At 41.0% G+C, this 27,973-nt stretch overlaps 3 protein-coding genes and 1 pseudogene across 3 annotated transcripts; 3 read left to right on the forward strand and 1 right to left on the reverse strand.

The window, feature by feature from the left end:
* Positions 1–177: 177 nt before the first annotated feature.
* Positions 178–4,448, forward strand: LOC115532817 (ADP-ribosylation factor-like protein 6; annotated as a pseudogene).
* A 77-nt stretch (positions 4,449–4,525) lies between these two features.
* LOC115532816 (F-box only protein 47) lies at positions 4,526–11,085 on the reverse strand. The gene is made up of 11 exons (XM_030342716.1): positions 10,801–11,085; positions 10,557–10,656; positions 10,309–10,473; positions 10,038–10,114; positions 9,815–9,892; positions 9,526–9,634; positions 8,459–8,632; positions 8,124–8,273; positions 7,692–7,834; positions 7,328–7,487; positions 4,526–4,828 (listed from the first exon to the last, which is right to left on the reverse strand). The coding sequence occupies exons 2-11, from the start codon at positions 10,645–10,647 to the stop codon at positions 4,725–4,727; spliced, it is 1,251 nt and encodes a 416-aa protein (XP_030198576.1). The 5' UTR covers positions 10,648–10,656; positions 10,801–11,085; the 3' UTR covers positions 4,526–4,724.
* A 1,168-nt stretch (positions 11,086–12,253) lies between these two features.
* On the forward strand, positions 12,254–14,042 carry LOC115533569 (claudin-14). Its single transcript, XM_030344119.1, has 2 exons — positions 12,254–12,743; positions 12,869–14,042. The coding sequence occupies exons 1-2, from the start codon at positions 12,519–12,521 to the stop codon at positions 13,379–13,381; spliced, it is 738 nt and encodes a 245-aa protein (XP_030199979.1). The 5' UTR covers positions 12,254–12,518; the 3' UTR covers positions 13,382–14,042.
* Positions 14,043–17,490: 3,448 nt separating this feature from the next.
* LOC115533688 (high-affinity choline transporter 1-like) lies at positions 17,491–24,779 on the forward strand. The gene is made up of 9 exons (XM_030344315.1): positions 17,491–17,700; positions 18,244–18,471; positions 18,916–19,029; positions 19,176–19,331; positions 19,607–19,755; positions 19,877–20,020; positions 20,159–20,312; positions 21,085–21,302; positions 21,535–24,779. The coding sequence occupies exons 2-9, from the start codon at positions 18,288–18,290 to the stop codon at positions 22,174–22,176; spliced, it is 1,761 nt and encodes a 586-aa protein (XP_030200175.1). The 5' UTR covers positions 17,491–17,700; positions 18,244–18,287; the 3' UTR covers positions 22,177–24,779.
* Positions 24,780–27,973: the final 3,194 nt, after the last annotated feature.

Below are 27,973 nucleotides of genomic sequence, written 5' to 3' on the forward strand. Positions count from 1 at the left end.
ATAATATAGCCTATATCGCTAAGATAACTAACTATTATCTTTAGGTATTAGTTACAGAATATTTTCAAAAGATAATTGTGCTCTCACAATATGCAATATTTTAGGCCTATATTATATTTGCCTCATGGGGACGCTGTTGGTCAACATAATAGCTCCTAACCGCTCCGATTAAATTTAGTGGGACAACCGCTGTAGGCTAGGCTGTTAACTAAAACAAATCATTTGTTTCATGTTTTAATTGTCCATGTGATCGTTGTAGTTGATTGGTGAAAAGGACATTAATTATTCTTTACTTTTAATACTGACGGTTCCCTATTCTGCGACCAGATGCCGAGGGTTTCAAAGCACTTAATTCTTCCAAATAGGATTAAAGTGTTTCGCCTCAAGACAACATAGTAGTCTGCTTAGCAACACGTATCGCCAGCTCGGTGTTCATGTACAGGTTAAAGAATTGCATGCTGTGGCAAAAGGGTGTAGGATATTTGTAGCTATACTAGATTGTTCATCGATGGGACTGTTGGATAAACTGTCGTTGTGGCTGGGCATAAGTAAGAAAGAGGTGAATGTCCTATGTTTGGGACTAGACAACAGCGGCAAGACTACGATCATAAACCACCTCAAACCCACTAATGTAAGTAGGCTTGCAAATAATTGTTCACAATTGTATATTGTTGTATCAGAGTGACCCATACAATGAACACTATGGGGTTTCTGCCACTGTTTGTTTTAAGTGCAAGCGTGCAGCGATTGCTAACTATCAGCACTTGGGTCAATTAAGCCCTTTGTCAAGTAAAAATATGTTATGTCTTCACAACGTTACGTCTGTCATATGCGTGCATGCGCGTGTGCGTGCGTGCGTGCGTGTGTGTGTGTGTGTGTGTGCGTGCACATGTACAGACACAGGCACAAGATGTAGTTCCAACGATTGGTTTCAACATTGAAAAGTTCAAGACTTCAACGTAATTATTTCTATTTTCTTTCAATGTATAATAGCCTACATATTCAACTATATCTCTTCAGCAGTTTGTTTCATCTGTCTGTTTTTGTAATATGTTTGTGCGTTTCTGTGTGTCTCTCTCAGCTTGTCTTTCACAGTCTTCGATATGTCTGGTCAAACCAGATACAGAAACTTATGGGAACACTACTACAAGTATGATCCAGACACAATACACCCATGATAATAGACAGTTGGGAAGACAACTCGGCTTACATTATGTGTTATTGTATTCTACAACTAGAGAGAGCCAAGCCATCATATTCGTCGTGGACAGTGGAGACAAATTGCGAATGGTTGTGGCCAAAGAAGAACTTGACACTCTTCTTAACCACCAAGGTACGTGAAAGTGTGTGTGTTTCTGTATGTGTCTGCCTATACGCCTGCATGTGTATCTGTGTGATTCATGCGTGTGCTTGTGTGTGTGTGTGTGTGTGTGTGCGCGTGTGCGCGTGTGTGTGTGTGTGTGTGTGTGTGTGTGTGTGTGTGTGTGTGTGTGTGTGTGTGTGTGTGTGTGTGTGTGTGTGTGTGTGTGTGTGTGTGTGTGTGTGTGTGAGCATTCACGCCTGCATGTGTGGGCGATCCATGCGTGTGTGCGTGTTTGTGTGTGTCAGCTGGGTATTTGATGACTGACAGGGTGTTTGTGTTGAGTTTACTGAATTTCCCTTCAGGAATTCATGGTTGATTCCTAACCTGCCCCCCTCTTTCCTCTGTGTTGTTCAGACATCCGGAGCCGCAGGATGCCTGTATTGTTTTTTTGCTAATAAGATAGACCTACGAGATGCCATGTCCTCTGTCAAGGTGTCCCAGCTGCTGTGTTTAGAGAGCATCAAAGACAAACCGTGGCACATCTGGTAGGGGTTTTGTGTTCTCTTGTTTGTATTGTCATTGTTAAAATACATAGAGTGACAGATATGCATGCATGCATACATGCACACGTATGTACATACATACATACATACATACATACATACATACATACATACATACATACATACATACATACATACATACATACATACATACATACATACGTACGTACACACATACCTACCTACCTACCTACCTACATAAACATGTATATACGTACATATGTACAAACGTATGTACATGTAGGTACTATACACACAAAAGCATACATATACACACATGCAGGTGAGTATCTTGCACTCTTTCAATTAGAAGAATATGCACTATTTGAGATCTAGATTGTCAATCATCGTTGCGATAGCGGCCACTGACCGGGGAGACGTACCCCATAGCAATAGGTGGGAGTTGGATGTAGATGGATGCAAGACAAGGAGACAGCTTATTCAGTCCCCTCAGAGAAGAGATAATCCTTTGTACCCCGAAGGAGAACTGATCATGCCCAATTTGTCCAGGAATTAAATAATAATAAGAATTAAATTAGTCAAGGAATTATAAGGTTTGAAGACGATACACATAAGAAAATGCTGAGCCAGGTTCATACGACAATTAGAATTATTCTCATACGGAAAGAAGTACATCAGTTTAGTGATCTGTAGTAAATCAGGGAGTTGAAGTATGTAAGCAAAGCTTACGAAGGACGATACTGTGTATTAATGTGAATGGTGATGCAAAATGTGGAACCTGTGTGGAAGAACAAGGAGGGGTTTTGTAAAATATGCAAGGGTTTGGGGTCATATGCTAACCAGTAGCCTAGGGGCCCTAGCAAGTCTTATGTAGTGCTGGAGTACTAGCTGTCTTATTATAGGAGTGTTTATGACTTACACTGGACAATGCACTTTGTGTAAGGTTATCAGTAAAGGAACACATGGAGTAATTGATAGTGAATATACTGTAGAATGATATGGTAATGCAGGATCAGGATACACACACACGACCACACACAAACCCGAACCCACACACACAAATGCATACATGCATCGATAATGATTTCTTTAGCTGTTCAGAATTTAAGTGCATGTAAATTCTGTTTCAGCCTAACCAATGCTACTTTTAATCACGTATCAGTCCAACTCCATCAAACCAGGGACCTGGTTTGATGGAGTTGGACCTTTTTTCCGTACAACCAGGATGTTCTTTAAACATGACTGCCCTGTTCCAATGGCAATTTTTTCAAAGTTTATAGACAACTAATAAACATTAAGAACAAAAAATATTATTTTATTTTTTTGCAAGATAAACTCAATCTTGTTTACTCTAACCCTGTTGCATCCTCTCACGTGTTATTTTAAACTTTGAGTTGGAAACTGCAACTGTACGCCTTTACCACCAACAAGCAACAATATTTCTTTATGTTTGTAGTTAATCAAACAATATGTTGATTATATTTTAGATCAAGACACTTGATCGAATGTATCTGCTTTTCAGCCAGCATTTGTTCTTTTATTACGTTCTCCTTTTGTATTATTTGTGCCGCTTTAACTAGCATGCCCTCGACTACAGTGGAAATATTTACAAATAATAAATGTATGAATGTAATAACTAATGTTGATTTATATCCTCGTTACACATTTAACAAATAGGAGCAGGAATAGGTTTGGAGCTAGAGATAATATACTCCAAAGACCAGAGAAAAACTAGGAAGAGAGTAATTGTCATCAACATGGCTAATTCATTGAAATGCATCTTTCAGTGCCAGTGATGCTGTGAAAGGAGAAGGCCTACAGGAAGGAGTGGAGTGGTTACAAGGTACTGAGTATGCATTTTTTGTTTTGTGCATGTGAGGGCGTACTAACTCTTCTTCGATGTATATAGGCCAAGATAAAAACCATTGTGCCACATTAACTGATAATGAAAATGTCATATGTGCTTTGTCACCATTTAAAGTAAAATATACATTTTTTTTCTACAAAACCTCAAGAACAAATAACACAGTAAGTATAACGTTGATACATGATTATTGTGGTGGACTGTGTCGTGGTGTTACAACTTTTCTAGAGCTTATGAAAAAAGTCCAGCTTAATATTAAATATAAATCAAATGCATTTGTATTCATTACTTTTCCCTCCTCTAGATCATATCAAAGCAATGAAGAAGTGAATACCTAAGATGGCCATGGCATTCAACCAAATAAAGTATTCAACGACCAGCCAGTGTATCAGCCACTTTTAAATATAGGTATTTACTTACCGAGTTATATATTAAGGAAGGGAAGGTAAAGATATTTAATTAGTGTTTATGTTTTAAGAAATATTTTATATGTCCTTAATGAAGGTCAAATGTACATTGATTCAATGTTTGGTAAAGTATAATTACGTGAATCTTATGTACATGGTACATGGTAAAGAGGTGTTTCTTTAAAATGTCCACGATTATTTTGTATAGGGATGTTTCAACATTTTATTGACCTTTTATTGTTTTAATTAAATGACAAGAACGAGAGCAAACACTAAAACATGTAATGTGTTACACAAAAATGGATGTAAAAAAAGGCTCAATATATAATAATAAATTGTTAAAAAATCTATACAATCGTTTTTCAAAACAAGATAGAAAAATCTCTCCATACATGTATAAATAAATATATATATATATATATATACACACACACTGAATAAATATGTAATAAATATATGCTGTCTAAGAAATCAGGCAATATTATAAACTTTGTCCATTGCTAAGGTTCTTAACATATAATTGAATGCCGCTCAATCTAATTTGCATGGTTCATTCACCCCCCTAAGCATGACTTCCTGCTGACATTTCCTCCTGAATGAATGAGCCCACCTCTGAACTCCTAGCGTCACTCTTTGAGGAACATGTGAAGTATCTCTGTGTGAAAGTGTGCGCTGGAGCCGAGGATGGAACACAGCGTTTGGAAGCTCTCCATGTCCTCCTGTGGGTTTCCTAGGAAACGGATCAGTTTTCCCCGTCAATACATATGTAATATAAGGCGTTGATCCATGTTCATAATCCATGTTTCTCTTTACACAATCCAGAAGCACTAAAACAGCAACCTTCTGTTCCATGAGAACCTTCAATTGTAAAGGTTCAGTAACACCATGTAATTCAAACAACACGAAACACGACAGAATGGAAATATAATAGTATAAATATAATATTCTTTATAACAACTAGGGTTTTTGTGCGTGCATTGCGCGCTCAACTTCTAGTAGTAATTAAAGCCGTAGCAATAATGTGGAAACCCCAGTCGATAATGTAACAAATTTCAATGTTCAATAACATTTTGACTATAATTTTACAACGTATAACATTCCTTCACCACAAATGACTCAACAATTTAATATATTTTAACCATTCAGCGGAAAAAAGGCAACAGGCTGATTATCATTTAGGGGGTGGTGTGAGAAATACAGACTTTCTACTCCTCATTCACATATAAGGTAATTTACATTTCCTACAGAGAAAATGCTACCTCAGGGGTAGTATTATTCAGGCGATTTTCAGGGATCAAATGTACGGATATGTTGTTCACACATACGGCGCATCGGGAGAATACAAGTACTTAAACGTGTGTCTGAAAGCAGCTAGAGTGTGAGCATTTGATCACATTATAAAATTAGTCAATTTATAGTAACAAGGTTAATTGTTCAATGGAAAGTGTAATATGCTATGCATGCCAATCAATTATTAAATAGCTTTTACTCTTATTCAGGGCTGAATAGTGCATTGACATTTTAAAATGCAAGGCAACTACTATTGGTTAGTTGAAAATAATAATCATCATTGAGATTAAAAATCTCTTCCAGTGTCCTGACCAAGACAGGCAGAAGTAGCCTACAGTCACACCTAGCATACACACAAAACATAAGAAAAATAAAACAACTAAAAAAGTCTGCAGGGGGGAGGGGGGGATATCAATATCGCAAGACATTTTGAGAGGCTCAAGGAGAAGGGTAATATTAAGTTTGAGCAACAAAGTGTGTAGACATTTCGGGAGGCTCAAGGAGGAGGGTACTATTACATTTGACCAACAAAGTGTAGTCTTGTGGTGGACTCTATAGACATAATTCAACATACTGAGTTATTGACATGTTTTCGTTCTGTGTTATAGGGACACTGTCTCTTTAAGATCACGTGACTTCTGTGTTGATATGCCGGTGGGTGCGGTGTTTGAATTTAACGTTTTATATATGACAAAATGCTGTGAGCCACGCCGTTGCCGTGAGCAACGCCGTTGCTTGTCAAGGTGAGAAATTGTCTCTTCCCTTCTTTTATTGCACTTTCTACAGTCTATAGACAGAACGTGTTACCTGTGAGAGTTTGTCGAAGGCGGAGCCGTTATGTACAAAAACATAACGTCTTACCTGGGCGAGTGTGTCGCTGCGGTTTGTGCGTGTGTGTTCTTACCAGGGTGCATGTGTCGATTGCAGAGCAATTATGTTAAAACCTAACGTCTTACCAGGGCGAGTGTCACTAGAGTGTGTGCGCGTGTGTGTGTGATCTGACCTTTGCGTGTGTCGATGGCGGAGCCATTGTTTAAAAACATAACGTCTTACCTGGACGAGTGTGAGTGCTGTGTGCGCGTGCGTGTGTTCTAAGCTGCGCGTGTGTCGATGGCAGAGACGTTATGTTTAAACATAACGTCTTACCTGGGCGAGTGTTGCTGCAGTGTGTGTGCGTGCGTGTGTTCTTACCTGCGCGAGTGTCGATGGCGGAGCCGTTATATTTAAAAACAACATCTAAGCTCAGCGAGTGTGACGTACGGTGTGTGCGCATGCGTGTGTGTGCGCTTCCGTGTATGTGTCGCTGCCTTTGTCTTGACGTGCAATGTGTGTGTGTGTGTGTGTGCGTTTCCATGTATGTTCGTGCGCATGTGCGTGTGGGTGTAGTGTGTGTATGTGCATGCTTGCGATGTATGTATGCGTTTTAGCGTGCTATGTGTGTATGTGAGCTGCAGGCTGCTTGGCACATGCGCACATGAGTAACTTGAGTAACTGGTGCCACAGGCCTGCTATTATAGTAGTAAAATAATGGTCTACCACTACCACTGGTGGGACAAATAACAGTAAAAAATTATAAAGTTATATAGGCAGAGAGAAGGTATCAGAATCAGCTTCGATACATTTATTTTGCCATTTGATATTAAAATTAAATTGTATGGTTACAGGGTTTTGTTGTCCCCAGTTATATATGTCTAACTTGTATACATCCTTAAGGAGACCCCGGTAGACCTTAACCCCACCACCACTTGTAGAATGGTTTGCATTAGATGACGACGATGATGGCTGGTTAAACACATGCTATGCGTGCAAACAAACCTGTGATTGGCTGATTAGCGTTACCCAGTCACCTGCTGATTAAGGGTTGATGTGACGCACCTGTCTTCCCCTTATTTAAACTGAATTGAAGGTCCAATTACATTACATTAAGAAGGCAACTCACCTGCAAGGGAGGCCTCGTATATTTCCATGGTAACCTCAGAAAACATGTTTTCTAGGCTTTGGATGAAGGACCACTTGTCCGCAGCAGCGGTGAAGACCTTGCATACCTGCTGAACCAGCGTCACCACCCAGCTCATGCAGTAGCCATCCTTTTCACACACCTAAGTGAGGGACCACACAAACACTGAAGTAATCAGCCCAGAAAATTGCCACTGTGAAAAGATAAACAAAATATTTGACATGTAAATGCAAGTATACATAGAATGGTTGGATAAACACAAAAGGAGGATAATATTGTGGGATTGTGGTAGGTATGAGGCTTTAAACGTATCTTTTTTGATCTGTATTAGGGAGGACATTCTTACCAGGATAAGATAAACAAGGAGTTTTGAAATCTCAAAGAGCCTTCCATTGTGGGCCTTGTTAGCCAGGACGCTGTAGCACAGAGTGGTGCCACACAGGACCAGCAGCCGAGCTACGTTCTCCACACGCCAAACCTGTGGCAGGACTAGGGCAATGTGGACAGAGACACAAACACTCTTCAGCATATTGTGTTTAACAGGTCACCTGTTTCTTGAAGGTTCTGACATTTTAAGAAATATTCAAAATGGTATAAATATTCCATTTAAATTAAAAGCAGTCATACTCTGCACTCAATATTACTTTAAAATACAAATAAAAGTATTATAATACCCTATGAAAGGGCTGTTGCAGTGTACAATGCATCCTCAGTATCATTTTTAAATACAATTATTTTGTTTTCATTTGTTTTGTTTCTTTGTCTGCACTATGGGTACCCCTAATCTCTTCAAGGATGGCCAAGATGGTGCTAGTGTTCCAGTCTTTGAGTTCCAAATCTGTATGAAGCAGGAGAACAGCCTTGGCCAGGTCCGAAAGGGCACTGCTTGACAGCACAGTACTTGTCAGCTGCTGCCAGCCAAGAGAACCTGGAGGAAGGGCAGAGGTTTAATGAGCTGTACTGTAGGACATATTAGCCTCTAGGTAAGGAAATGGAACGCTTAATAAATGGTCACCTACAATCATGACTCTATAGTTATGAGATGAAGAAGTTGATCTTGTAAGTTTACAACTAACATTTAAAGGGAAAATGTCTTGCCTTTAGCTGACTCACCATCTGGTAGCAAGGGCCCGTACAGGATGAAGAGCAGACGTGCCTGGCTAACCATGGGCCAGGGCTTCAGGATTTGTGTCAGCCAAAACCCACATTCTTTGCGGCTTGACCATGGGTCAAGGAGAACCTGACGACAGAACTGTCTAATTTGCAGCTCTAGGTATCGACTCGCTCCTGCAAAGAGAGGGTTAGGGTTAGGGAAAAACTGTATGAAGAATGCCCAATATGATTGCTTTGGATAGGTCAATTTGCTGGCACTCAATATCCATACTTATTTAGACATATTAAATGTATCCGTTGTATCCAAAATAGAGGATCTAAATTAGCTTTAGGCATTTCTTAGAGGAGAGACGTTTTTGCTTTACTTTTATCAACCATATTCAACAAGCACGAAGAGAGCAAGAGTGTCACTTGTGTATTTAATGTTTGCATTTTTTATAATATAAGGCTGTGCCCAATTGTGTAAGTCAATTGCTGCCCAGCTAAGGCCTGATATTCATTGTGAAGTGCAAAGTTTAATATCTGGTTCGTTTCAGAAGACAAGACTATTCAAAACAGTGAAAGTCAACTCTTAAAGATGCTGTACGTAAGATTTGAGAGTTGTAAAGAGAGAATGAAAGGAGAGCAGAAGAGAACGAGACTTTGAAAATAAACAACCCAGTAATGTAAAACCCAGTTTTACATTTCTCGCACCTGTGATTTGCAGGCAAGTTCCTCATAATAATGGAAGAGATGCCCCGATTGGTCTGATTGGTCTGAGCCTGGTCCGGACTAAAAATCTAAATTTTGCGAGGTCAACTAGAACCAATATCCAAACAGCATTTAACTCACTAATGACCGGTGGCTATGGCAAAAAATGACACTCAAATTAATGCTCTTGAATCTTACCTACAGCATTTAGTTATGTTGATCATTTTGTATCTATTATAATGGTCAAAATGTCATATTGCTAGGACAATATAACTATCTGTTTCCACCCCCGACATTACCTTGGAAAGTTCCATTTAAACCCACAATAAAAACATTATTCCGGTGTAACTATAGACACCTGCTAAACCTGTTCACACCTGGTCTTCCATTGACTACAATCTCCATTTTTCTTGGAAGGTCTGTGAAGTCGCACAGGAAGATGAACACTCTGTGGCATTCCAGCTCATTCCATCCTGCAATAAGGGTCTTAAAAGCAATAATGTAAAAGTTAGATAAATACTTAATACATATAATGTTCTTAGTGTTGTCCATTAAAATGTTTTGCTCAAATGTGATCTACTATAAAGAAAAACATGATGCAAGTGTTGTTATTACAATTTTAAATGAAATGGGATTGGTTTTCTGCATGTTTGTGCGGGTTTTGACCTGAAGGAAGACACCATAGCTGGAGAAGCCAAGGCAGCTAGCTGCAGTAGGCTTACACTGCATCATGAAACATGGGATCTACAAAGAAATTGATTTGACAATGTTTAAGTCTATGTTGCATAATTTCTCCAGTGGAAAAGTTGTATATATATTGTTAAGTAAATTGTTCATCGTAAACTAATTATATTACAGAAACAACCCCATAATACCAACGTATTGTTACCTTTGAGAACTTTGTGTGGATAAATTTCAATCTGTCCTTGGTTGGTAATAACAAGGTGCATCTCTTGAACAACAAGCCTAGGCACAAAGGTGAATTGGGGAAATATAATTTTCTCCCATATGTAGATATAATTCAAGTAATATCAACTCTTTCACATAAAGTGTACGAGAAAGAAGGTCACTTGGAAGAAAACCATGCCACATTCATTTTGCATTTAAATACATAATGCAGGCTTTCACATCAATGATATTTTCAAACTGGCAATGCTTACCTAGAGCTTTGTAGTGTCGATAGGTAGATTGCTTGTCATCAGGAAATCTTGAGTGGTGAAAGTTTTGAGGGATCATTCTTTTGGCCCAGGCCATGGTGGAGACGTGGTCCACAATTTGGCAACTCATTGCCTTCGACACCATGCTGAAAACGCTTACTTCAAGGACTTCCAAACTTTTGAATAAATATGTCACTCAAATAAAGACACCACTAAATAAAAAATACGTGTCATTGTGCCTTATTGCTCACCAGTGAGTCTTCGCAGAATCATGTCGAACACCTCGGATGGCAGCCTCTCAAAGAAACTGACTCCGCTTCTGCACTGACTACGAGTTTTCATGGTCCTGACCTACAAGGTAGGGATGGTAAACATGTTGGTAGAAAGTTGTCATTGATACACCATAATGTATTCAGAATGAACAAGATATCTGTTTAGGGGGGGATTCTTATTTGTGCCATAAAGTATCTCACAAGACAAAAGACAATACCAAACCTTTTCAGTAGCCGAAGTTCACCCAGATTAATAACGACGGCTTCTCCTAGCAAGGTACAACTAGGTAGCTAAAGTATGTTGAATAGAGTTTTAGCATGCTAGTCATTTGAATTAAAAGTTTTTAATAATACAATTATTAACTTTAGTTGGTTTGTTTTAATATGTTTAGCTAACTGTGTTTCTGGACTGGTCAAAATTATTCACGTGCATATTATTTTATTACAGCGGCGCGAAACTGCCGTGCCAATCCTACAGGAAGTACCTCGCGCCGGCTGACCCCGGCTGACGGTACCGCCTCCGAACAACAAAGTGATAGAGTTCAGATCACTCCGCAAGACATTTATGTTGCTTTCTTATCTATATCTTTATCGATTTAGATATAGATATAGATCGATATATATTTAATATATTTTAGTAATGCCTATGCACATACATAATAAAGGTGTGTTGCATTGCCATACAAATAAATACATACAAATAAATATGAGTATTTATTTATCACAGAAATTAGCTATATTAGGAGTAGATCCTGTTTGCGTACTTCCCTTTTGTATACACTCTTGATAGAGTCAGGAGGAAGGAAATTAAATGGTTAATATTGATAAATGCCTACCCGTGTGTCCTAAGGATATTTTAAGTAAGTTCCCAGCAAATGAACACCAATATGTGCTAATACAAACCGAGCCCAATATTTGTATTAAAGGTTGGGTATGGGATTTGCGAAACGCCAGCAGATTTTGAAAATACACAACTCGAATGGTCCTACCCCCTTTCCTTCAACTCCGACTCTGACTCCACCCATTCCAAGTACATGGACGCAAAATCATGCACGAGCATCAACACAGATGTGCGAGAGCGAGCCAGGCTAGCTAGGTTGGAGTTTAGGGTTGTCTTCCAGTGCTAGGTCCAAATGTGGATTAGCTGGTTAGCTAGCTCCAGTAGCTACCGCAGGATAACAACAAACAGAAGCTTGCTCTGGGTCACAAGCTTTGAGTATGTGCACAAAGGGGTCACGCGCGGGGAGCGGGGGAGGGGGAGGGGGAGTGCAGTACGACCGTTTGATTGACGTACTTGCTGTCCAATGCCACTCGGTGGGTCTGGAAATCATTAGCTGGAGTTTTTCGAGCCCTGCCCGTTCCACTGATGATTGACATGTTTAATTTTCATGTCAGTACTTCTAACTCAGTGGCTGTAAGTGGGTTATGATAAGGATTTCAAGTAATTTTGCAAAAATGTCCAAAAAAGAGAATACCATACCCAACCTTTAAGTATTATTGTAGACAAGCTTAGCTAGACATGCTTTACCAATGTGTTGTTTGAGGCCTTTCTCTCATTTGTAATAGTTAGTGTTGGTTAACCATAATCTGGAATAGCATGCATGCATGGTTTCTGTGAATGTTTAATTCCTCTACGTCGCAACACCTCCCCTTCCGCAGAGCAGTGGACCGGGGAAACAGATTGTCATTGAGGTACCGAGAGAGCAGGCGAGGCTCAAAACAGCTTTTATTACTCCCAGATACAGTCGACCGCACAGGAGAAAGAAGCTAAAGAACTGAACACTTTCAGAGATATTGTCACAGACAGCTAAAGAACCACTCCAAATCGGTCAATGGCTACAATAACAATGGATTCTGGGATAATTTACACATAATCTTTTTATATCTTCTTACATTTTTGTGGCTGCCCAGCAAGCAAGAACAGAGGCCTTTGTGGCTACCATGGCTCTTCAGCTGCTTGGGTTCTTCCTGGGTATGCTGGGTTTTCTTGGTACAGTAGCAGCAACAGTGCTTCCCCATTGGCGCTGCTCTGCCTACGTGGACACCAACATTATAACCGCCGTCTCCTATATGAAGGGTCTGTGGATGGAATGTGTATCACATAGCACAGGCATCTACCAGTGTGAGCTGCACCGATCCCTCCTGGCTCTTCCGTCAGATCTTCAGGTAATGTTTTATTATTAGCTGCGACCAATACAGCACTATATGATACCCTAACCTGGGAATACCATCAAATATTTCGCCCCACATTTTGTTTCTGTGTTATAATTATATTCCTTTATTCACTCTAGGCCGCCCGAGCACTAATGGTGCTCTCTTGTGTCACCAGCACCTTAGCTGTCCTTCTAGCTGTCATGGGGATGAAGTGTACTCAGTGTGCCCATGCTCTATCCACCAAGAATGGCCTGCTGTTGGGGGGAGGTGTTTGCTTCCTCAGCGCAGGTTTACTCTGCTTGATCCCAGTGTCATGGACAACCCATAGCATTATTCAGGACTTCTATAACCCCTTCCTGCCCAGTGCGTTGAAGTATGAGATCGGCCAGGCTATTTTTGTGGGATACACCTCATCCTGCCTGAGTCTGATTGGGGCCTTTACTCTCTGCTGTAGCACCAATAGGCAGCAGCAGCCAACGAGATACCCCCCTCCCCACCAAATGGTTGGATTTCCCTCAGCACCTTCTCCACCCCCTGCTGTACTGGCCGCTGCTCCGTCCTACAGGCCCCCAGAAGCACTGAGGGGCAATTGTGTCCCCTCAGTTCTCTCTGTCTCCAAAGGTGGCTACAGGCTCAATGACTTTTTCTAATATACATAGTAATATATACTAATATTATTTCATTAAGGCTCCTCATCACTTTCCACTTATCTTTGATTTATGTCAGAAATCAACCTTGTTGGATTTGTATGATGAAGAAATAAAAGTATGTGTAAACAAATTACCAGATGATGGCTCTTCCTCAATACAAATACAGATTTTCAGAAGCATATTTGCAATGCTGAATTGAAGAATGGCTGGAGTAGCAATTTTTTCCAAAAAGATTCAATAGCATATACGTTATACCTAAGTTAGGGAATGTTTTAATTGGAGCTGAGAGTTTATCAGACAGCATTGTCTTAATTTGAATAATAATTACTTTTGATGCAAACTAAAGAAATCTAATGTTATTCAGGCCATGTGACGCCGACCAAAGAAATGTCTGAAGTGATGTAATGTCATGAAACGTAGTATTTTTGGACAGCAGCTCCAACATAAACTTTGATTAACACATTTTAAACCCTGATTCCATTTCTTTGGTTTTACTGTTTAAAATTGATTTATTCTTCCTCTTTTGTCTGCCTCCATATTTCAAGAATTGAGTTATACCCGATAAGCACCACAAATAGTCTGTCTGTTCTATTCAAGCCTAAATATTATTTTAAGTTGTTTTGTTGTATTGATTTTAATAAAAAAATAATCACGTCAAGATGATCTGTCCACAGTGTCCTTCTCAAAATAGGCAAATCATTAGTAATATGCTTTGAATTTGGAGTGCATATGGCGCCCCCGTGTGGCGGTCAGAGTGGCCTCGATGAACATACAAGACATGACCCAGTCCTATATCAATTTGTTAATGCATCCAAAACTGGGCAGCACCGATTTTGGCCGCTTCAAGGGAGTGACCCATGCAGTCCGCACTATGGATCACTATGTCATCCAAATTGGCGGATGCATACTAATGGGGTCTCAGGATTAGATCCATTTCTCTTTGGACGTTTTTGGGTGCTCAATGGATACTGGAGGGTCGTATTCTGTATGTGTTGAGGACATCCGGGGTTGATAATGCCATTTTTATTTTACCTGCTAGATAAGGGTACTGCTAGTACCCCTTTTTTAGAGCTAGGGTCCTGACGAGGCGAGCCTGTCTCAATCATTCTAGTAGTTCATCTATTTGATGTATCAGATAGGCATATAAGTGTGATTCCTCATTCATTTTCCTGAAATCATTCAAGATTCGTCTGGCTGGTGGTCAGATTCATGCTATTTGTTGCTAATTTAAATGATATTTGCTGCCCTTTCTGCCTGCCCGGCTGTCTTACCCATTAGTTTGCTTGGCTAATGTTTTCCGCCACCTCCTAGAGGCTATGTCACTTAAGGAACTGGCTGTCATTCAATGGGACCCTCACCTTCTCACCAGTCTGGAACTCTGAGACTGCTGCATCCGGGTTGGTTTTCTGTGCCTGTTCCTCATGGGCTTTCTGCATGTGCTGACCAAGAGCCAGACTCGAGCCATTTGGAGCTTTGAGTAACTACTCTGAGGGCAAAAAAGACATACGGTAAAAACTGTTCCCAATTTTTACCATCTAGAATCGATCAACTAATGTTTAAAACATCTGTCCCACGGTGCGGTTGAATCTCTTAACTAGTCTGTCTGTCTGAGTATGGTATACAAAGGTGTGCATTTGCCTTAGCTTCATTACCTGGAACATTTGGGAGAGTAAGTTGGACTAGAAACTTGCTATTCCCAATAGATGAAACAGCTGCCTGGTTACCAGGGTATTCCATGTTCTCTGCTCTGCCTGACCTAGGGAGGGAGCCAACAATGTCTATCGTGAGCTGACTGAACGGACTCTCGATGATAGGCAATCGGATGAGAGGATTCCTGAAGGTCTTTTGGCACAATGGCAACAGTCGTCTTGAAATACCCTCTACACCCCGGACCCAGTGGTGGTTCTACATTGAATTACACCCCAGGTTGAATGATGTGACACCCTCCATGCTTGTCCGTTCCATTTGGGAGACCCAGAGGTGAACTGCTCCTCGGGCCGTGCCCCCCTTTCCCCTTCTCACACAGCGTCTGTGCACCTTCTCAGCAAGCAGGGGTGCCTGCACTGCAGCTGCAGAGGGCGCCAATATGCCATTTCCCCACACTGTGATATGATAGATAATAGAAAACCCCTTTGCGGTGCAGATGGCAGCGCAAATTGTGAAATGTCGCCCCGTGCGGCTGCCCGCTTAGCTCTCTCATAGGATTTCTCTTTGGCCATAGCCCGGATTGGTGAGTATTGTCTAGGTAGAGAACTATGGATACATAAGTCTATGGCACCAGTATTTGTTCCACAAAAACCCTGCCTTAGTTTTAACAATCCAATAAAGCAACCCATGTTTAAATGCAAAATGTGGGAAGGTGGCTGCACTCACCCATCCCTGGATCTCTTCCTCGATCAACGATCCACTCCTCCATGCAAGTCACAGGCTGGACTCATTCAGCTGGTCAGGGGCAAACCGCCCTGGAATCTGGGCTTCCACCTCATCAGCCTGTTGCAATTGAGAGAAGGTTTGACCTGAGTCTTCTCCTGGCTTACTGGTGAGGAGGAGTTCACTGACTGCCTGGGAAAATCCTAATTAGCGCAGCTTGAGGATAGCTGGCCTTCCTGACAACAGAGGTACCAAGAATGGTTGTCCTGATTCGGGGTTGGGGTGCCACCGGACAATTTAGGGATCTCCAGCCACGGGTTGTACCGGGATAGGGTAAAGGTCCTTTGCCCTTGGGTCTCTGGTAGTCCAAGGGTCTGGATGTGTCTCCGCCCCAGCTTGACCACATCATGTGGAAGGTTATTTTTTTATCCGTGCCATCAGTCCAGACAGATTAGGCAGACGGGACTGGACAGGACAGCATATCATTGGCATCCTCTTTCTTAAATAAGACCGCAAGTAATCCAAAACATACATTTGGTGTGGCCATTGTGGCTGCTTACCCCGCCCGGTCTCTGGTGTGTTAACTGGTGTGTAATGTAACCTCTTGCTCTGGCTGAAGAGAGACTGTCTGGTTCATGGTTCTGGTATTAAGATAAGTAGTGGTTGCAAGCGAGGCTTATTGCCAAACTTGCAGAAGCTGTGCTGAGTAATATTGGTCATTGCGTTGTCATCTGTGGGGGAACGGTCGCTGTCCTAGGTGCTGAAGTCTCTCGCCAATGTTAGGGGCTCTGGTAGCCTAATTCCTCCACAATATCTAAATCCACTTCAATAGTAATAGATAAATATAACTATTTCAAACGTATCGTGGGAATGCAGCCAACGGAGTCTGTTCATGAATTGGACCCAATGTGTTGCTCACTTTTTTGCCTTTTTTCTAAGAAAGCGCGTGATTTGCCCTTATTAAGTGCGATGTTTATGTTGGTTTTCTCGACCACATATTGTTAAAATGTCGGCATCTGCATGTATTATTTTTTGTCCTCTCAATCTCGATCTAACACACTGTTAGCACACTGAATGTAGGTATTCTTTGTTCAGTTCTAATTTCTCTAGTACATAATTGGTGATATGTGATGGGATTGAGCAATTGATCATTAATTTTTTTTTTTTATTATTGTTGTTATTCTTAACGGTAGGCGATCTTAGGCTATTTCAGAGTTTAAACTCTGAAATAGCCTAAGATTACTAAAGTTTAAACATCGCCCCTACCATTTTAGATCGCCTCATAGAAAAATGTAGAAATAGTTAAATTCTCAATCATCCCACCTATCATCCCACCTACGGGTAGAACATAAAATATAAACTGCAAAAAGACATTCCATGTAGGCCACTTAAGAGGATACACCGTTGGAAGACAAGAAATAACCCCATAGCTGGCAGGACGTCTGTGTTTGGGATGCTTTCTCTGGCATGTACGGTGCATTCGCTGTTTTCTGCCTTCACCACGGAATCCACATGTCAGGCGTTTTCCACGCATTCACCTCCCTCCACGCTTCTCCCCCAGCCGCACACACACACACACACACACACACACACACACACACACACACACACACACACACACACACACACACACACACACACACACACACACACACACACACACACACACACATACACACACACACACACCCCCCCCCCCCCCCCCCCCCCCCCCCCCCCCCCACAAACCGGCTCCTCTCGCTGCTCCAGCGCTGTGACCAGGCGCTCTGGTTGATTCTGGTGACGGTGATCACTTCTAAACAAGAAAAGAGACTTACCGAGTGTTTCGAACCCCGGTTATCTTCCTTAATATTTTAGTATTTAAAATAAACATAGAGCTATAAATGTATTGTTCCTTTTTTGGATATCCAACCCCAAGCCATACTGTGTGAAGGGTAATTTCTACAAAGGTAAGGAATAATAGCTTTAAAATTATTTGTTTGATGTAAGTGTAAAAAATATTAATCTTAACTGGCGCTTACTTGGGTTAGTAGTCCTGTTGTATTGGCGTAACCCCTATCTATAAGAGTAGAAGGAACCTGGAGCCAGTGTATAAATGTAACACTGGGAATAAACCAGTTGTGGATGAGGTGGTCCAACCTTTCCTCATGTCTTTCCATCTTCTGACTCCGTGACTAAACGTGGATGCGCTCGGAACATTATCTCCACACATTAGAGACGCTCACAGTTGTACACTAATTAAATGTAGTCATTATAGTAAAGCACCCTCAGAAAAGAAGCAAACAACTCTGTGAAGAGTCGCAATCCAGCATTTAGATAATGTAATAAAATATCCCAACCTGTCGTATAAGATCGATGCAACACCTCCAATATGTAGGCCTACGGTTCCAAAAGAGTTCAAGTAGTAAAAATGTCATCTAAAAGATAACATGATTCATACTTTGTGCAAAGATCTGAGCGATGGGGTAAAAATCGTACTCTCTTTCCCTCAGGTTTGGATTCTCCTGCGCGCAGAACTTAGTTTTTGGGTTGCGTTATGGCCATCCACGCTGAGGGCATCGTGGCCATCGTGATCTTCTATCTGCTCATTCTCTGCGTGGGCATCTGGGCAGCCTGGAAGAACAAAGACTCCGGGGTTGGAGAAGGCTCGGACCGCAGTGAGATCATCATGGTCGGCGGGAGAGACATTGGGCTTTTCGTGGGAGGTTTCACCATGACTGGTGTGAACCATGCTTTACTTATTCACTACTTATTCGACATATTCTGTCAGTTTGTTGTGACATGGACTGCTCAATAGTGACCGAGCACCATATATGTTTTACTGCTGTCACATAGACCCACAGACTATAGTTGAATTTCCCTAATCTAATTCTGAAGGCTACTAAAGGTTGGATCTAGACAAGAGTCACACGTATCATTATGCTTATTTCTTAATTTGAAAGCCCTGAGGTGGATTCTCATTTCCATCCCAATGAATGTATTATTTATAACTTTAAAATCAAGGGCTTCACAATCATACTTCCAGGCATGTGCCATTTTACGCATTACAAGCGGTTCTAATGAAGACGTCCGCGTCAGGGCCAACGGTGCCCCCTGTGAAACACCACGTATCTTTCCTCCAAGCGATGCCTTTAGGATATGTTGATTGTGTCATTGTCCTACAGCCACTTGGGTCGGCGGAGGATACATCAACGGCACGGCGGAGTATGTGTACCTGCCAGACTTCGGTCTGGCTTGGGCGCAGGCTCCGTTTGGTTACGCGATGAGCTTGGTTGTGGGTAAGCAAGCTGTATCCGTTAACTTCATGTTTACACACAAATTAATACACACAAAAAAAAACATTGTGTGTAAACATTCACTTCGAAAAAAATGTAGAATCGTGGTGAAATGCGTGGTTCTCATAGCTCCGTACGCATCCCAATAGGTGGCCTGTTCTTCGCCAAACCAATGCGCTCCCGTGGATACGTCACCATGCTCGATCCCTTCCAGCAAATATACGGCAAAAGAATGGGAGGCTTGCTCTTTATTCCTGCGTTGATGGGGGAAATATTTTGGTCTGCTGCCATTTTGTCTGCACTGGGTAGGTAATACAAGCATATTATTCCACAACATTATATCCATACATTGTTACCTCTTGTAGACTAGGCTCAACCTAAATATGTGCCACCAGCCTGGCTAAGGTTACTTAGTTCTAGAGTTTGGATGTTATTAATATCTATATATGATCACAATAATGTAGGTTATTTAGTCCAATACAATTATTAGAAAAATTGTATTCAGACAATGTTCAAATAAATGGGCCTACATGTCACATGAAACAATGGACAGACTTGTACTGTCTCTTGTTGCAACCAGGGGCTACCTTGAGTGTCATCGTGGATATTGACATCAACATGTCCGTTATCATCTCCGCCATGATCGCCATCTTCTACACCTTGGTGGGAGGTCTCTACTCAGTGGCCTACACAGACGTGGTGCAGCTCTTCTGTATCTTTTTGGGACTGGTGAGTTTTGAGCGTTGGTTCCTCGTCAACAACACCAGTGGAATCTGAAGGACATGCGTCACACATGTGGAGGATTGATTGTTGATCAATAGTGCCAATTGTCTCCCCCTCTCCCCTTCAGTGGATCAGTGTGCCTTTTGCACTGGCAAATCCTGCCGTAGCAGATATTGGTGTATCAGCCAAAAAGGCGATTTACCAGACAGCCTGGCTTGGCAAAATTGAACCTGAGGACGCATGGCTGTGGGCGGACAACTTCTTTCTGCTGGTGAGCTCATGCTTCCACTGGATTTGCCATGCACTGTTACCGTCCCTTTGTATATTACCAAACAAAATCAAGCATTGCAATTGTTCCGAGAGTATTTCTATGCTCCCGATGCACAACTGTTTTTGTTTTTATTTCTAGATGTTGGGGGGGATTCCCTGGCAGGTGTATTTTCAACGGGTTCTGTCTGCCTCTTCAGCTACCTATGCACAGGTGCTGTCGTTCCTTGCCGCCTTCGGATGCCTGGTCATGGCTGTGCCATCTGTCCTGATAGGAGCAATTGGCGCCTCCACAGGTAAAGAAATGAAGTCATGTTAAGTCAAGTGTGGAGCGCGGTCTATCATAGGGACAGGACGTTCTTGTGATCAGGGTTTTAGCCCCCCCCCCCCCCCCCCCCCCACGCCAAAATAACTGGGTTCAACTCAAATGTCTGCAGTCTAACCTGCGGTCCACCTTGAGCAAGATACCCCCTTACCCCTACATGCTTCTTATGAGCTGTACAGGAAGTACTTTTGCTGAAAAGCGTCTGCTCAATGACTTAATAATGGTAAAATAGTTTATAATATATTTAAATGAAAATGTTATACATGTCATACCATATAAATCAAAAGGAATCCATGCCATTTGGTTGATGCTTATATCAAAATTGCATACAATCTAAGCTTAAGTCTTTCCATTTTCAGACAGCAATACTCCTGTCTCTTCATGAGCTTAAGCTAAAGAGCTGACTTGCTTTGGCAGTTGGTTACTGAGTTGAATATAACATGTAAAGATTCTCATTAATGTGGCTGCTTCATCTCAGTCCAGGCGGAAAAACATCTGCTTGGGTTGGGATAGTTTGGGGGTCACAAGAGAGAAGTCTAAGGAAAGAACTAGGGACAGAATGTTCTGCAGTGCAGAATACATTGAAACGATACGGAAATCAGGATTTATATAGTTTCTGGAAATTCTTGAATGTATATCCAACGAATAAAATGTATTTCATTTAGGTATACTCATTTTATAATTCTGTTATGATCTCCCTTTTTTAACGATTATCAAACTAGTCTTTGTGCTTCTTATGCCAGATTGGAACCAGACCTCATATGGGGCCATCCCTCCAAAAGATAAGGATCAGTCAGACATGATCCTTCCAATTGTGCTCCAGCACCTCTGCCCATCCTACATTTCCTTCTTCGGGCTGGGTGCAGTGTCTGCGGCTGTAATGTCCTCTGCCGACTCATCGATTCTCTCGGCCAGCTCTATGTTTGCGAGGAACATCTATCACCTGGCTTTCCGACAGTCGGTAAGAGCACACACAAGCAAGCGCTGGTAAACGACACCAGATTGTGGTGAACATCAGTGAACAAATCAAATTATGTTCTGGGTTTTAGTTTTTTTGTTAATAAGCGGAGAGTATACACTATGTTTGTTGATCTGTGTGAGGTCATGACAATCTAGAATTGATGGTAGTTGTTAACTTCCCACTGCGATTGCTTCTCTGATCTGACTCTTTGCCCGTCATTCCCTTTCCCCAGGCGTCAGATCGGGAGATTGTTTGGGTGATGCGCATCACTATCTTTGTTTTTGGAAGTTTAGCCACTGCTATGGCACTACTGACCGGAACAGTGTACGGCTTGTGGTACCTGAGCTCAGACCTGGTGTACGTTATCATATTCCCACAGCTCATCTGTGTGCTCTTCATCAAAGGTACCAATACATACGGCTCCGTGGCCGGCTATGTCTTTGGCCTGTTGCTACGCATTGGGGGCGGGGAACCCTACCTCAAACTCCCACCTTTCATCTACTACCCCGGCTGGGTGGCCCAGGAGAAGATCCACCACCTCACCGGTGATGTAGAACACTATGTCCAGCAGAGATTCCCTTTCAAGTCCATATCCATGTTGGCATCATTCGTGGCCAACGTAGCATTCTCCTATCTGACCAAGTATCTCTTTGAGAGCGGAACGGTTTCGCATAAGTATGACTTTCTGGACGCTGTACACAGCAAAGAGGTCATGGACAAGACCACGCTGGTTGGGAACCAGGACAACATTATCCTTTCAGAGTTGGCGCCGGTCAGACAGGCCCTCGGAGGCGCTCTTGCGGGGACTTTCACCAACACTGACGTACTAAGCGATGACGGAGAGTCCAGTGGGGAATCATTGCACAACGAATAATAGAAGAAAACGAGCGGAAACATGGTTGGAGGCATAAGCATCCATTTTCAAAACTCACAAAGGTCACTTAGGGTAGGCACGCTGAGAAGGATCTGCTTCGTCTTCAAACCAACTCTACAAGTGTGTATCATGCCGAGTATGTGGTGCTTCCCTGTTCCTTCTGTTCTTGCTCTGCTGGGGAGAGCTGGTGTCACTAGGACCCAGACTTTTAAATCATGAAAATCGTACAAGTCCATGCACCCATTTGAATTCAATCTAATTCATCTCTTAAATATACTACTGCCACAAATTATTTTAAAGTGCTTCTACAGTGAATGCAGGCAGGAACAGATATAAAGAAGAAACAAAGTGCAATATCAAAACATGTCTTTAGGTTAAGGTGTAATTGTTTTGTGTGTTTATGGGTGTGCATCTGCCTCTGATGATACACTGATGATCAGTGGGGGATAGTATGGTTTGTTCACTTGATCCTTGTTTACATAGAATGTTATTTTTTAAAGCCGCTGTAGGTATGACTCTGGAGATGTAAAGAGTGTGAGCAGAAAAAAAATAACGTCCCCTCCTCCTTCCTTGGCTCCCTTGTTCCCTTCATTTCTTTCATTGTCATTGAAATGTGTTGGATTTCATGCACCTGTGATTGACAGGCAAGACAGACTCCCTGATCCAATCAGGAAAGAGATGCCTTGAGTGGTCAGAAATGGCTATATTTCTGAATTGGATGATACAGAGGCAGTTAAAGTCAACTCGGAACAGATATTGTCACAGCGAATTTTGATTGCTGAATATCTTTTTTTTTTAATGACACTCAAATAAAATCTCTTATATCTTACCTACAGCACCTTTAATAGAGCAATAATGTTTCTTCTATCTTTGTAAATTGATATATCGTGTTGAATTATCAGTGTTAGTTCCATTTCCAGATTGATGAACGTCTGACCATTTTTGTGTTGTACTGACAAAGCTAAAGAAAAGAACAGGTATTTTTTCAGCAAAAGTTGTTTTCTTTCTTATCACACTCTTTATTTTTACTTAATTTTTTATTCAAGCTTGGTTTTAATATGCAAAGGTATATCAATAACACAAGCGCTAATAACTTACTCGCTTTAATGACCCAGGTCACTGTTATCAAATAATGATGAACATGTTTGCGTCGTAAGTGTTATTTTCACTCAAACTTGGATGCCTGCCAAACATACAAATGTAATGATTCGTTTTTATGTGACAAGGAAATAGTTTGCACTCTTCGTATTCTAGCGACAATTGGGTAGTGTATTGAAGGCACAATAAAGTCATCCTTAGCCTATATGGTAAAAATAACACCATGCAAATGATCATTTGTGGCATCATTGTTAATGTAACAGGACTTTTTGGTCATGTTGCGAGATGTTTGCTACAGGATCCGCACAGTTTGTCGGCTTCAGGATAGGCTTGGGTTCAACATGATAGGCACTATTAAATTATGCAGCCATATACACATGTATTAATATTGAATTGGAAATGGATAACAACTGAAAAAGTAGTACCAAAATAAGATTTGAAAATGGTCTCCCAGATATAATCCTTGTGCATGCAAGTATTTGTGTGATTATCTTTACGTTCATTTCTTTGTGATTGTCTTGTTAAATAGCATTCCATTTGGCAGTTGTTTGTTGACACTAAGTAGTGCATACTAAACCAACATTGGAAAACTAGTTTACCAATGTGTTAAGTCATCTGGATCTGGACGTGAGTTGGGTAGGATGAACTTGTAATGAGCGAGCTCAACCGCCAACCTACAGTGCTTTCCATAGGCTGATCAACCAGGAAATATGACTCCCCCTCAGTTGCATAAAGCTAGATCCTTAAATCAGAGCGAACTGTAGACAGTGTTTTTTTGCCTGTCGTTGCAAAAACGTCTGCTTCAATTGAACAAAGCAATGTCACTCAAGCTTTACATTACCAAATTACTTGCGTCAATTCAGTAAATACATTTGATGCGTCATTTACTTTCTTTTTTATGCATATCTTTGTATTCATGAATACTTTTAGGCATTCATTTTGGGTGGGACCTGGGACTTCGTGACCTGAATCGTCAGCTCAGCAATTTATCCTCAATATTCACTCAACACGGATTGAGAGACAAAGCATGTTCAGGGTTACACTGGAAAATGATTAGCCAGTCTCTTTCTGTTACACTGTCCACTTCAGACCACCTCCATTGCTGCCTACCTATGTTTGGGAGGGGGCTGGACCAGCCCGGCTGGTTATGATGGTATGCAAGATGTTTGTGTTGTTTCCACATAAAGAAAAAAGATCAAGTTCACTCGTTGGACTTAAATGTGAATGTAAACCTTTTACTTTGTCAGTAATAGGACATTATGTGTGTGATGCAATTAGACAAATTCACAAACTGAATTGAAAATGAAAAAAAAAAAAAATGTTAACTGTTGACCAATATTTGTGGCTCTATGTAAAAAATAGCATTGTATTTTTCTGTGATGTATAAACTAAACGATATGTGGACAAAGTTTATTTATTTTAATGCATCAAAATGACATTTTTGGTGACAGGGAAATTAAATCTATTTGATGATTAATGCTTATGAGTACAGTATTATTGTTAAGGTAAATAATAAATAATGTATAATTCAACGTGCAGACTTTGTTTGTGTGTATGTGTGCTTGTGTGTGTGTGTTTGTGTGTGGGGATGTGTGTGTTGGTACGTGTGTTTGGGTGTGTTTGTCTGCACTTGATTGAATTTGGTTGAATAACTTGTATTACTCTGTGTTTCTGTTTATTTATAACAAAGAGAATATTATGTTGCTTATTAATGGGATATAATTATGCTCAGGCTAATTGAATATGAATCTTCTGGTCCTGAGGCTTCGGGGAATCTGGGGATGAGAGTTGAACAAGAGTTGAGTGTTTTGGAGCGATGTTGTCATGTGTAAATTGAGTGGTGCTGTTTGTTAGATCTTTTCAAAGCTTTTCAAAAAAATCTGCAAAACAATATGCATCACTTAACTGCTCGCTTTATATACATTATTTATCCATTATCAAAACATAAAAAATGTCCCTTTTAATGTCGAGGAAACATCCAAGATTCAAACTAACTTTCCAAAAGAATATATGTACGATATGTGTGTATGGGTGTGTTTGTATGTGTGTGTGTGTGTGTGTGTGTGTGTGTGTGTGTGTGTGTGTGTGTGTGTGTGTGTGTGTGTGTGTGTGTGTGTGTGTGTGTGTGTGTGTGTGTGTGTGTGTCAGCGTTGACAGCTGAGTTTGACCCTGTCTATTACAGAATGACAGCCCATTGGCTCCTGAGGCATCACGGCATATCTTGGACTAAAGATCTCAGGCTGGGTGCAAGCAAAAAGAGCTATTTTGCGTCAGTTTATCTCAATGGATACGTTTATAACTCATTATCAGTGCAATAATTCAAACCTCTTAATTATCGTCACTATCTTTAAATTGCTAAAATATAACATAGCAAAAAATATGAACTATCATTAAAGAAAGATTAACATACAAACTGTGTAACAATCGCATGTTAAGGGCCTCTATTTTATCACCAGGTGTGATGTTGATTAGCCCAGAAGTATGATGGATAGATCAGCATACCAGTTGGTTCAGTCTACTGTTCGGCTGAACCCTTTTTCATCTACAATGCATATCAATGTTTTGGTTATGATTTGTTCATCATTAACAAATGATTGATGATAATTATAATTAATGACTTTTATCATGCATTGCCATACAATTAATTTTCATCAGATAAGCTCAAATCAAATAAATGACATTTAACCTCAATAACTATTAGCTTAGTTTCAAATATACCTGCCACCAAGTGATTTGATCTCCAGGCAGTGGTTAACTATCAGACTAGGATCATGAGAGGAACAAAAAGAAGAATCGGACTAGTAAAATAAATGCAAAAAAGCATCTCTTGATGCTCAGTACTATTGTGGTACTATTATACCACAGTATTCTACTGAGTGATCTCCAGCATTGCATACAAGCCTGGCTTGGAGTTATAGCTGCATAACTGGAGCTAGGTATTCTGATGAATATTCTGAAAGGGAGTAAGATAGAGAAAGAAAGAGGCCGATAATCAATCATCATTACTTTAAGTACCAAAAAGATAGCAGCAGCATATTTTCTAACCAAAATGAAGAAAGGAAAGGAAGGAACAGAAAGGAACAGAGGATGTACTTTAGAGCATTGCATGAGCAGCCATTTACTGCTTTTCTAATCACGGCAGTGGTGGAGAGAGAGAGACCTGGACGCAGCCCCAGTTAGTAACATTAGGCTAAGTGCCTGGCTCCTCAAGATTGGAAATGAACAGCAGAGGGCTGGGGCAGGGTGTGGTGCTTTGAAAAGGGAAAGGAGAGGATAGAGTGGGTATGTATTGCTTCTCGGTTAGCTAATTTGTGAGGTGATTTGGGGTTTGCTGAGATATACATTAATATATGTCTCAGCAATTTGTACACCTCGCACCTGTACACGTCGCAAAAAAGTGTGAGTTACTTTACATTCTTTCACAAATTGCATAACATTGTATTTATAACAGATATTTTACGCAATTACAAGCACATACCGATTATAGAACCACAAACAAACACTCAAGCATGTGAATATGTGTGTGCATGTGTTTGTCACTCAAGCGTGCGTGCACACACACACACACACACACACACACACACACACACACACACACACACACACACACACACACACACACACACACACACACACAAGCTCTCCCAGACCCCAAGGCACCAGTTTATTAATGCTGGCAGTTGAAGACAGGAACATAAATTACGATAAAGCTATTATAGCTGCAGCTACAGTACACTGTATCAGCCACCACAGCTCAACTGTTTAAGATTCAGGCGGAGGGAAATAGACAACATGTGGACGATACAGACCTTTAAATGCCATGCTATTAAAGTGGAAACATATTGTAGGTGGTTATATAATGTCATAGATTCAAAGAGAGTCATAGTTGACAGAGGGCTCGATAAACAAAGGATGACATACAGTAATTAAACCTTGTTTCTCTGTATCACAGAAATCAAAAGCATTGTCCACAAGGGAACATTCAGATCTAATGCACTGGAAGGGTAATCAGCTCGCTTAAAAACAATGTGATCTATAAGTCGATGTTAAACAGATATTAAACAGGTTGTTAGCAAGAGTAAAAACGTAAGAGCAATGGAATTTGAACCATGAAGACTTGATGATTGTAATGAAAATTTCAAAAGGAGGATAATATTATCTTATAAATTGTTGAATTGAAGATTGGGAGTACAACAAAACTAATTGGATTTACATTGAATTATTTCCAAAAATTTTAACATATCAGTAATTGATGCCTCACCATCAAAAATCCTTGACTAGGTTGTTTGACATTTGCTTAAAAAATGTGAGAGTGCGAGGCACTCGTGCTAGAGAATACGCAGCTGTAGAAGATTGAAAGTCTAGGGACTGTAAATACTTTGCAAACCACTGATCCAAGCTATACTTAACTGACATGCTTAGAAAGCTGGGAAACCCTGGACAACCGTGCCCGATCTCAAGTGGGCCACTTGAAGACCGTCCACCACAGTTATCCAAGGGGACCTTATGGGGCCCTGAGGGCTCAGTCTCCCAGGCATACCAGGACATGTCGTCAGCCGCCACAGACCTCCTCTACGTCCAAGTCTCCACCAGTATGACACGTACCAGTGGGATGGATGTTCCTATGGGTATGGATTCAAAGTTTTAGTATAACCAGGATTCTGACACTCTCAAGGCTCACAGAAACCGTTTAAACTCT

Source organism: Gadus morhua, chromosome 20, assembly GCF_902167405.1.
Source record: "Gadus morhua chromosome 20, gadMor3.0, whole genome shotgun sequence".
NCBI lineage: Eukaryota > Metazoa > Chordata > Actinopteri > Gadiformes > Gadidae > Gadus > Gadus morhua.

Excerpts from the sequence above, each read along its gene's own strand:
- LOC115533569 (XM_030344119.1), top strand. The coding sequence starts at position 12,519 with ATGGCTCTTCAGCTGCTTGGGTTCTTCCTGGGTATGCTGGGTTTTCTT. Across the intron at positions 12,744-12,868 it reads CTCTTCCGTCAGATCTTCAG|GCCGCCCGAGCACTAATGGT; the intron begins GTAATGTTTTAT and ends TATTCACTCTAG.
- LOC115532816 (XM_030342716.1), bottom strand. The coding sequence starts at position 10,647 with ATGAAAACTCGTAGTCAGTGCAGAAGCGGAGTCAGTTTCTTTGAGAGG. Across the intron at positions 10,115-10,308 it reads TCGACACTACAAAGCTCTAG|GCTTGTTGTTCAAGAGATGC; the intron begins GTAAGCATTGCC and ends CTTTGTGCCTAG. Across the intron at positions 8,274-8,458 it reads CGGGCCCTTGCTACCAGATG|GTTCTCTTGGCTGGCAGCAG; the intron begins GTGAGTCAGCTA and ends CCCTTCCTCCAG.
- LOC115533688 (XM_030344315.1), top strand. The coding sequence starts at position 18,288 with ATGGCCATCCACGCTGAGGGCATCGTGGCCATCGTGATCTTCTATCTG. Across the intron at positions 19,332-19,606 it reads TGCCATTTTGTCTGCACTGG|GGGCTACCTTGAGTGTCATC; the intron begins GTAGGTAATACA and ends TGTTGCAACCAG. Across the intron at positions 21,303-21,534 it reads ACCTGGCTTTCCGACAGTCG|GCGTCAGATCGGGAGATTGT; the intron begins GTAAGAGCACAC and ends CCCTTTCCCCAG.